The sequence below is a fragment of the Carlito syrichta genome, unplaced genomic scaffold (assembly GCF_000164805.1).
Source record: "Carlito syrichta isolate Samal-C Ts95f unplaced genomic scaffold, Tarsius_syrichta-2.0.1 Scaffold314806, whole genome shotgun sequence".
Classification (NCBI taxonomy): Eukaryota; Metazoa; Chordata; class Mammalia; order Primates; family Tarsiidae; genus Carlito; species Carlito syrichta.
In genome coordinates this window covers 32,722-44,043 of record NW_007258902.1, presented here as the reverse complement: position 1 = coordinate 44,043, position 11,322 = coordinate 32,722, and the positions used below count along the sequence as shown (strand labels likewise).

Genomic DNA, 11,322 nt, shown 5'->3' with positions numbered 1-11,322 from the left:
TACAATAAATCAAAAAATTAGCCAGGCATGGTAGCGCGTGCCTGTAGTTCCAGCTACTTGGAAGGGTGAGGCGGAAGGATGGCCACAGCCCAGCAGGTCGAGGCTGGAGTGGCCAGGAGCGGCCACTACACTCCAGTCTGGGCGACAGAGTGAGACTCCAACTAAAAAAAAAGAAAAAGAGCCACTCCTGAAGTTAGTATCTAAAAGTCATACTTTGTGGTTGTGTGGAGCTATCAAAACTACTTCAGACTAACAGGCCAGGCCCAGTGGCTCAGCCTGTAATCCCAGCACTTTGGGAGGCCGAGGCGATTTGGATTACCTGAGCCCACGGGTTCGAGACCAGCCTGGGCAACTTGGCAAGGCCTGGCCTCTACAAAGAATCAAAAATTAGCCGGGCATGGTAGTACGCAACTGTAGTTCTGGCTACCTGGGAGGCTGAGGTGGAAGGATCACCAGAGCCCAGCGGGTCAACACTGGGATGGCCATGAGCATGCCACTGCACTCCAGCCTAGGCGACAGAGTGAGACTCCAACTCAAAAAAAAAGTTAAAAAAAAAATACTTCAGACTAATCAACTCAGATCAGTCAGTTTAATCCAATCACTAATACACTAGCTGCACACAAAAAACAAGAACTTCTGAATGTAAGAGGAATGAAAGATAACCATGCTTTGTCAAGATTGGCATGAGATGCTAAAATTCAACTGAGATGATCAATCAAGGGCCCATAAATATATTAAGTAAATACAATAATATTTTATGATGATTGAATTCAAAAATTGAAGTAATTATAGTCTTGCATCTCTTAAAAATGGGAATACGGCCTGAGAAATGTGTCGTTAGGCTATTTCATCACTGTGGGAACATCATAGCGTATACATACACAAACCCAGATGGTACAGCCTGCTACACACCTAGGCTACCATGGACGCCCTGTTGATCCTTGGCTACAGACCTGTAGTATATGTTGCTGTAAATTGTAACACAATGGTATTTGTGTATTGAGACATAAAAACGCACAGTAAAAATACAGTCGGTATAAAAGATAAAGCATAGTACACCTGTCTAGGGTACTTATCATGAATGGGTGTGTTAGGATTGGAAGTTTCTCTGAGTGAGCTGGTAAGTTAGTGGTGAGTGAATGTGAAGGCCCAGGACATAACTGCACACTACGGTAGACTCTAGAAACACTGGAGACTAAGGCTACATGGTATTTATCAAAAATATTTGCTTTCTCCACTAACAAATTAGCCTAAGCTTACTGTAACATTTTTACTTGATAAGCGTTTTAATTTTTTGACTTTTTATAACACTTAGTTTAAAATACAAACATATAATACAGCTGCATAAAAATGTTTCTTTCTTTGTATCCTTCTTCTATAAACATTTTTCTCTTTTTTTTAACTTTTTAAACTTTTTGTTAAAAACTAAGAAACACACACGTTAGCCGAGGCATAGCCGAGGTCAGGGTCAATACCCTTGTCTTCCAGCTACACATCTTGTCCCACTGAAGGAGACTCTTTAGGGGAAATAATACACATGGGCTGTCATCTTCTTTTTTTTTTAAGTTTCAATGGCTTTGAGGGATACAAGTAGTTTGGGGTCTGGGCTTTAGAGTACCCACAGTCTCCCACCTGATAGGTGCACATTGTACCTGACAGGTGATTTTTTTGGTCTCTCCGCCCCTTCTCTCTTCCTCTTCTGAGTCTCCAGTGTCCCGTAAAGCATTCTCTATGCCTTTGCAGGTTCTTTTAAGTGGGAACATGCTGTGTTTGGTTTTCTATTTCTGAGTTATTTCGCTTAGAATGATGTTCTCCTGTCCCATCTGAGTTGCCGCATAAACATTATCTCATTCTTTTTGATAGCTGAATAGTATTCCACAGTGTATATATACCACATTTTTATTTTCCACTGACCAGTTGATGGGCATTTAGGTTGACTCCACATCTTTGCAATTGTGATTGTGCTGTGATGAACATGTGGATACAGATTCTATTTTATACCTCTGTTCCTTAGATAGATACCTATGTGCAGAATTGCTGGATCAAATGGTAGATCTACTTTTAGATATTTGAGTAATCTCCATACTGATTTCCATAGAGGTTGTATTAATGTACACTCCCACCAAGAACACCAATAAGTGTTCCATTTTCTCCACATAGGTGGCAGCATCTATTGTTTTTTGATTTTTTTTAATAATGGCCATTCTGACTGATGTAAAGTGATATCTTGTTGTGGTTTTAATTTGCATTTCCCTGATGATGAGGTATTGATATTTTCATATTTTCTTGGTCACTTATATATCTTCTTTTGAGACATTTGTTCATGTCGTTTGCGCACTTTTTAGTGGTTATTTGCTTTTTTTTTTTTGCTGATTTGTTTGAGTTCTTTGTAGATTCTGGATATTAGTCCATTGTCAGATGTGTAGTTTGTGAATATCTTTTCCCATTTGTAGTTTGCCTATTTGCTCTGTTGATTATATTTTTGCTGTGAAAAAACTTTTTAGTTTAATTAAGTCCCACTTGTTTATTTTTATTTTTGTTACATTTGCTTCTGGGGTTTTAGCCATAAATTATTTGCCTAGACTGTCCAGAAGAGTTTTTAGTAGGTTTTCATTTACAATTTGTATGGTTTCATACAAATCTTTACATCTTTAATCTATCTTGAGTTAATTTTTGTATATGGGGAGAGATAGGGATCAAGTTTCATTTTTCTGGATGTAGCGATCCAATTTTCCCAGCACCATTTGTTGAATAGAGTGTCCTTTTCCCAGTGTACGGCTTTATCTGCTTTGCCAAAGATCAGTTGGTTGTAAGCATTTGGGCTTATTTCTGGATTCTCTGTTCTGTTCCATTGGTCCCTGTCTGCTCTTGTACCATTCCATGCAGTTTGGTTGCTACAGCCTTGTAGTCTAATTTGAAGTCAGATAGTGTGATGTGTACAGTTCTATTTGCCTAGGATTTTGTGACTGTTATGGTTCTTTTTTTGGTTCCATGTGAATTTTAGGGTTGTTTTTTCTAAGCCTGTGAAAAGCGATGTTGACAGTTTGATACAGATTGCATCAAATCTGTAGATTACTTTGGATCATATGATAGTTTTAACAATGCTTATTCTTCCAAACCATGAGCATGAGATGTTTCTTCATTTGTTTGTGTCCTCTATAGTTTCTTTATCAGAATTTTGTAGTTCTCCTAGTAGAGATCTTTCACGTCATTGGTTCAATATATTCCTAGGTATTTTACCTTTTTGGCTGCTATTGTAAATGAAAGTGCTACTGATCTGTGTGTGCTGATTTTGTATCCTGAAGATTTACTGAACTCATTTATCAGGTCCAGAAGTCTTTTCAAGGAGTCTTTAGGATTCTCCAGGTATAAGATCATATCATCAACATACAGAGATAGTTTGATTCTTCTTTTCCAATCTGGATATGCAATTTTTTTTCTTGTCTAATTGCTCTGGCTAGGACTTCTAATAACATATTGAATTGTAGTGGTGAAATTGGGCATCTTTGCCTTGTCCCAGTTCTGAGGGGGAATGTGTTGAACTTTTTTCAAGTTGGAATGACATTGGTTGTGTGTTTGTTATATATGTCTTTTATTGTTTTGAGGAATGTTCCCTCTATGCCTATTTTGCTGAAGATTTTTTACCATGAAGCAATGTTGTATTTTTATCAAATGCTTTTTCTGCATCAACTGAAATGATCATATGATTTTTGTTGTTAATTATGCCTATGTAGTAGATCATATTTATTGACTTGTGGATGTTGAACCACCCTTGCGTTCCTGGGATAAAACCCACTTGGTCATGGAATTATTTTTTTATGCTATTTAATTCAGTTTGCTAATATTTTGTTGGGGATTTTTGCATCTATTCTCATAAGGGATATTGTTCTGTAGCTTTATTTTCTTGTTGTGTCTTTTCCTGGCTTTGGCATCAGAGTGATACTGGCCTTGTAGAATGAGTTAGGGAGGATTCTCTCCTCTTCAATCTTGTGGAATAGCTTCAATAAAATTGGTAACAGCTCTTCTTTGAAGGTCTGGTAGAATTCAGCTGGGAGTGCATCAGGTCCTGGACTTTTTTTATTGGGAGACTTATTATTCTTTCTTTTTTTTTTTTTTGAGTTGGAGTCTCACTCTGTCACCCAGACTGGAGTGCAGTGGCTGCTCCCGGCCACTGCAGCCTTGACCTGCTGGGCTCCAGCGATCCTTCCACCTCAGCCTTCCAAATAGTTGGAACTACAGGCGCGCGCTACCACGCACGGCTAATTTTTTAATTTATTGTAGAGATGAGGTCTCACCAAATTGCCCAGGTGGGTCTTAAACCCGCAGGCTCAGGCAATCCACTCACCTCAGCCTCCCAAAGTGCAGGATTACAGGCTGAACCACCAAGCCCAGCTCTTATTACTCTTTCAATCTCACTACCACGTTTCTATTTCTTCCCAATTCAAGGTTGGGGGATTGCGAGTTTCCAAGAATGTAACCATTTGCTCCAGATTGTCTAGCTTGTTTGCATAGAGGTTCATTATAATCTTGGTTGATCTTTGAATTTCCATCGTATCAGTTGTTATGTCTCAATTTTCATTTCTGATTGCTCTAATTTGAGTCTTCGCTCTTCGTTTTATTTATTTTATTTTATTTTATTTTATTTTATTTTATTTTATTTTATTTTATTTTATATTTTATTTTATTTTATTTTATTTTATTTTGCTGGAGTCTCACTCTGTCTCCCAGACTGGAGTGCGGTGGCCGCTCCTGCCTGGCCACACAGCCTCAACCTGCTGGGCTCCGGCGATCCTTCCGCCTCAGCCTTCCAAGTAGCCGGAATTACAGGCATGCGCTACCACGCCCGGCTGATTTTTTGATTTATTGTAGAGATGAGGTCTCACTGCCCAGGCGGGTCTCGAACCCGTGGGCTCAGACAATCCACTCACCTCAGCCTCCCAAAGGTGTGGGATTACAGGCTGAGCCACCCAGCCCGGCTCGCTCTTCATTTTTTAAATTAATCTAGCTAGTGGTCTATCACTTTTGTTTATTTTTTCAAAGAACCAACTTTTTGGTTCAATGACCCTTTGTTTTTTATTTCAATTTCATTTAGTTCTGATCTGATCTTTGTTATTTATTTTCTTCTGTTTAGGTTTGGTTTGTTCATGTTTTTCTAGTTCCTTAAGGTGCAAAGTTAAGCTGTCAATATGCAATCTTTCTATCTTATTCATGTAAACCCTAAGCACTATAGATTTTACTCTAAGCATAGCTTTGGCTGTGTCCCCAAGGTTTTGATAACTTATTTCATTGTTGCCATTCATTCCAAGGAATTTTAAAGGAATTTTTAAATTTATATCTTGATTTAATTGTTGACCCAAGAATCATTCAAGAGCAGATTGTTTAGCTTCCATGGTTTTGTGAGTTCTTCTTGGAATTAAATTCTAGTTTTATTCCACTGAGGTCTGAGAAAGTGCTTGATATGATTTTGATTTTTTTGAATTTATTGAGATTTTATTTGTGGTCTCTTATACGATCTGTCTTGGAGAATGTCCAAAGTGCTGATGAGAAAAAAATGTATGTTCTGTAATTTGGGGTTGGAATGTTCTGTAGGTGTCGATTAGTTCCATTTGCTTTTGAGTTCAGTTTGACTACAAGATTTTTTTGTTGACTTTCTGCCTTGATGATCTGTCTATTTCTGTCAGTGGAGTGTGAAGTCTCCCACTATTATTGTATTGCTGGCTATGTCCTCTCTAGGTCTGGTAGAATTTGTTTTATAAAGCTAGGGGCTCTAGTTTTAGATGTATATATATTTAAATTTGTTATGTCATCTGGGATTGATCCCTTTATCATTATGTAACAACCAGCTATGTCTTTTTTTATGGTTGTTAACTTAAAGTCTATTTTATCTGACATGAGAATGACTACTCCTGCTGTTTTTTGTTTCCATTTGCATGCAATATTTTTTCCTCCTCCTTAACTTTGAGTCTATGGGAGCATTTGTCAGTCAAGTGGGTACGTTGAAAACAGCAGACAGTTGTATTCTTTGACATCCATTTTGCCAGTCTATATCTTTTTAGTGAGGCATTGAGACCATTTACATTCAATTAATAATGATATGTAAGATACTATTCAGTTAATCATACTGGTTGTCACCTCGTTGATTGATTGATTGATTGATTTTCTCTATTTTGTTGGTGTTTCACAAGACCTGTGAACTTTATGATTTCCAGCATTTTTCTGCTGGTGTACTTCAACACTTTACTTCAGTATTTAGAATTCCTTTAAGTATTTTTTGTACAGCCAGTCTTGTGGTGACTAATTCCCTCAGTGCTGCTTGTCTAGGAAATACTTCATTTCTCCTTCATTTATGAAACTTAGTTTTGTGGGATACAAAATCCTTGGCTGACTGTTATTCTGTTTGAAGAGATTGAAGATGGGCCCTCAATCCCTCTGGCTTGTAAATTTTCTTCTGAGAAGTCTGCTGCTAGTCTGATAGGATTAACTTTGTAAGTTATTAGGTGCTTTTGTCTCACTGCTCTTAAAATTATTTTCTTCACATTCACTTTGCATAATCAGATGATTATATGCCTTGGGCATGATTTTTTTTTGCAATGAATCTTCTGGGGGGTTTCTTTGGGCTTTTTGTATCTGGATGTTTAAATCACTGGTAAGACCAGGGAAGTTTTCCTCCAATAGTCCCTCAAAAAGGTTTTCCAAACTTGTTTCTTTCTCTTCTTCCTCAAGAACACCTATGAATCTTAGACTTGGAAGTTTTATGTACTACCGCATTTCTTGGAAACTTTGTTCCATTCTCTTAATTCTTTTTCCTTTATTTTTATCTGATTAGATTAATTCAAAGGCCCTGTCTTTCAGCTCTGAGATCCTTTCTTCTGCTTTTTCCAGTAGACTAAAGTTTTTTAGTGTATTTTGTACTCTCCTAAATGATTCTTTAATTTTCAGAATTCAGCTTTTTTTTAAGGTGTCTATCTCTTTGGAGAATTTCTCATTCATCTCCTGAATAGTTTTGTTTTTGTTTTTTGTTTTTGTGGTTTTCTATTTTCTCCTAAAGTTCATTGATCAATTTGATAATTAATCTTTTGAATTCCATTTGGCATTTCAAAAATTTCATTTTGGTTAGGATTTGTTGCTGAAGAGTTTGTGTTGGGTGTGTTGGAGAACTGTTTCTTCATATTGTCAGAGTTCTTTTCTGGTTCCTTCTCATTCGGGTAGATTATTTCTTCTTATTTGAAGTTGGCAGGGGGCTGGTGTAGACATTATAGGGTTCCCTTGGTGATATATAGCCTTGGTGTGGTCAATCTCTCAATTGCCTTCTTTGGCAGTCCTATGCTGGGTACCTGCACTGGCTCATGGCATCCTGAGTGGCTGGAGTGGCTTGGAAAGTACTGGGGTCTGGGATCAGACCTTACCCTATGCCAAGGAATTGTATCCAATCAGTGGGTTGCACTGTTGACCTTCAGCCAGGAGATGGCACTTGTGAGAGAAAGCCAGCTGCCATGGCTGTAGTATCTTCTTGATTTCCAGCATTTTAATCTAAGTTTCTCCTTGGTGAGAGTTGCTTCATGGAAATGTCCTGCCAGCCTAAGCCAAGGTTGGGGTTCTGGGATTACCCAATTTCTCTGTTTGTTTTGAGTCTTTAGAGGTGAGTGCAGCGGCTACATCACTAGGCAATTGAAAATTTTCAGCCCCATTATAATCTTTTGGAACCACCATCACAGATGCAGTCCCCGGTTGACCAAAATGTCATTATTCAGCACATGACTGTAAATTATGAATTCATGTTGCCACAAACTTTTGCTTCATTTTGCTTCATGTCCAGAGCTACGCACTGTTGAAATTTTCTTCTTTTTCACAACCGGCACTGGAGATGTTTTCTATCAGTGCTTCATTGGTGAAAATTACACTCCATCTCCTGATTAGATGTGTTTGTCAGACATGACATCGCCTTTTCAACCCAGTATCTCATGTATACCTCTGCCCTCTGTAACTTTGGGAACTTCTGACAGGGCCTGTTCGTGAGAACACAAAACAGGACCCCTGTGGCACCCATTTGTCCCACATAAACGACGTTGGCCGAATTCAAGCAAAACCCAAATCGTTTCCTCCATGTGATGCTTCTCTGTTTCCACAGGTGGGAAAGTCACAAGTGCTCAGTCGACTCTGCACACTCTCTCCACGTCTTGGTCATCAGTAGCGTTGCTCTTGGCATTGGTGATTCCTTCCACCTCCTGGTGAAAACTGCTGATGTCATCTGCTTCTCTTTACCGTAGCTCGATAGCAGCGGTGAATAGCATGTAGTGGAAGTGGAGACCCAGGATCCTGAAATGAGCTCAAGCTTTAAACAGTTGGGACTACCCATGGTGCACTTACATACAGGAGGCTGGGGGGAATCTTACTTATCCATCAGGTTTCGCTTTGGTTTTTGTAAATGAAGAGGACGGTTCTTGGTCCAATAAAAATATGCAGATTGTATGTAATGAATTTTTGTAAGCAAAGGTAATATCTGTCAAATGTATCCTTTACTTTTTTAATATGTTGGAATTTGATTTTATATCTGATGACTCTGAGTGTGTGCCATCCATTCGTTAAGTGAGTGGTCTTTAGCAGGTCTGTTTCAGAAACAAATACAAAACTGAGAATGAAAAATTCCTTTAACACTGAGTCCAGTGTTCTTCATTCTCCCTTCGGCTGACTATTCCAACTGCCAAACCAGCAGGAGATATGAAAAATACTTCAGTTATGCAGTCCATTACAGGAGAAGAACACAAAAAGTTTCTTGGGAAATATCATATGATTGCAAAGTGATAGCAAGATTCATCAATATGCTATTCTATACAAACCCCTAGAGCAAGTTATTAGGGTAGGGAGTAAGCCATTTACATTCGTGCAAGGTAAAGAGAAAGTGAGCCCAAATAAATGTAAGTGTTATTGTTTTTCATAAAGTACTATGTTATCTAGCAACAAATGTTTATTTTTAATAACAAAAAACATCGTTTATATCACCAAAAAATTATGATCACAAAAAACCTGCAGACATGCAGCCACGGGTACTAATTTAAAAATAGAATGAATGAGGAACAGTGTTTTTTTTTCATTTCTCTATCTACTGCCAAAACAGATGCTGAATTGGGTCCAAGGTTTTCCCCTTGTTGCAGAGGTTTTAAGGACAATGAAAATTTGTTGTGCAAATAATTATATGCAGTCTGTGGAGTAAAAGGGTTCAAGTATAATGAATAAATTCTGATCTTTAAAAACAGTTTCATGCATCACATACCACTTATAAAATCATACCAGCTAGCAAAATAAAGAGGACCTCTCTCAGGTAAATTTATTTTTGTTTAAATTAAGCTTGGAAACATGGCGTCGGTGCAGGGATTCAGCTAGCCTAGCCAGTCATGCCATGCTCTGTTCTGTTGGGAGGTGAGGCCCCTTTGACATTTGGGGGAGTCAGGATGACCTGAGGAATCCCAGACCATTGCTAGAAAGTGAGATGAGAGTTTTCTACTTGAGGACATCTTAAAGAAGCTCCAACAAACAGAAGAATGTGCCGGGTTGACATTACACCCAAGAAGACGCTTAGAAGGCAAGTTACCGCAAAGTCATATGCCAGAAGAGGGCCTGGAGAAACTATCGTCTTATAGGTGATGCTAACATGAGAAGGAAAAGCAGTTTCTTTTTTTGTATAATCTAAACCTATTGGCTCCATTTGCTTTTTTAATAACAAGCAAAATGAAGCAACATTGAGCTCAAACTGCTGGCTCTAAATTTTAATCCTTATACCATCAGGGAAGCGATTGAAGTTTCTGTCCTGAACATCCTAAAAGATTCGTTTCAGCCACACAGTAAAGCTCTCTCTGTTGGTGATGCGTTCTCTTTAGGAAAAATTATGTTAACACTCCTAAACAAGCAAGAAGTGAATTAAAAGACTCCGTCAACATCTTACTGTAGCAAATACTACAGAGGGTAAAGATTTAAGCCTGTGAATAATAACGACCAAGTGGTCTTTCTTGAATACCTCCTTTGAAGTGAGAGAGGCTGGTCTTTGCAAATGCAGAGATGCTGACTGTTTAGCTGGTAAAGCGTGAGCTCTCCCAGGCTGGTGCAACTTGGAAGAACAAATTGTACATCTGAAAAACATGCAGAAAGCCTATTTAAAAATGAGAAATGATTTTTACATGTTTGATGAATCAGACCATTTTCTTCACTTTCCATGGTGTCACATATTAGATTTAGAGAAGGACTTTAAGAATCAACTTATCCCTAACATACTTATAAAGCAAAGTCCAGTAAAATATAATGTCAATATATGGCAAGTTCAAGTCAACTGATATCTTTAATTAGCTGATGGATGGTGCATATCTGACGGAGTATTTACGCATAGAATGTTTGGTGTATTCTTACAAGAATCAGAGATATGAGATGTTTTTACTCAACATTCTCAAAATATGTATTTTGCATCATAAGCCTATTTAAAAACAGCTTTTCAATGTTTATGTATGTATGTATTACATATTTGTTACTTTGTAGAAAGCAGAACAGCATTCTTTATCAAGGTACGTTATTTCCCAGCTGCAGTGCTGATTGATCTTTTTCTTGGATGGGTTAGTAACCACACAGTCTTAAATTACTGAAGAGACTGTATTTTTGTATAATGTCGATTGAACTATGAAAAAACCAACATTCCCTATCATTAGAAATGTCATGAAAGCAAATGTTTTGCATACCCAAATGAAGGTACTGTGGACCCCATGTCAAGCCGTTAAATATATTGTATACAATCTGTATATATACTATATATAAGGTATATACCATGTGGAAGGCACAGTCAGATAATAGTTCTGTGTACTGTTCTTGTAACATTAGATCTTTTTAATAAACAATTCTCTTTTTATTGGCTTTTATCATCTCTCCTGTCAACTACCTGGATGACATTATTTTATCTTACGCAGACCACAGAATGCTAATGATTATAGTAGTGTTTTCACACCGAAAATGCCCTCTATTGTGAGGACTTTGCATGTTGTCATGATGTTAGGTTCCAAAATCTTCACAGACGTCCATGGTGGTTCGAACTTGAAAGTTGGAAGCAGTGTCAAACAATAAAACAGGCAAGAACCAAGTACAGATGGGAGAAACCAAGGCTAAATTCACAATGTATTTGTTCTCAGGAAAAGAGATGTCATTACTTCTGCTTTGTACAGAAGTTGTTAAACGCATACTTCTGCTTTCTCAGCTCCCAATCTATTCTCGGCACAATTCTTATAGACACTCACTCTTTCACGACCCCCTGGCACACGTGTACCTCGAGACTACCAAAATATGCAA

At 38.0% G+C, this 11,322-nt stretch overlaps 1 protein-coding gene across 1 annotated transcript in view; it reads left to right on the top strand.

The window, feature by feature from the left end:
* Nucleotides 1–10,898, top strand: part of LOC103274562 (contactin-5) — a 517,374-nt gene extending 506,476 nt beyond the window's left edge. The window contains exon 22 of the mRNA XM_008072000.1: nt 8,129–10,898. Within this exon, the coding sequence (XP_008070191.1) occupies nt 8,129–8,232 (104 nt within the window). The 3' untranslated portion in view covers nt 8,233–10,898. The remainder of the gene's footprint in view (nt 1–8,128) is intronic.
* The last annotated feature ends 424 nt before the right edge of the window (nt 10,899–11,322 follow it).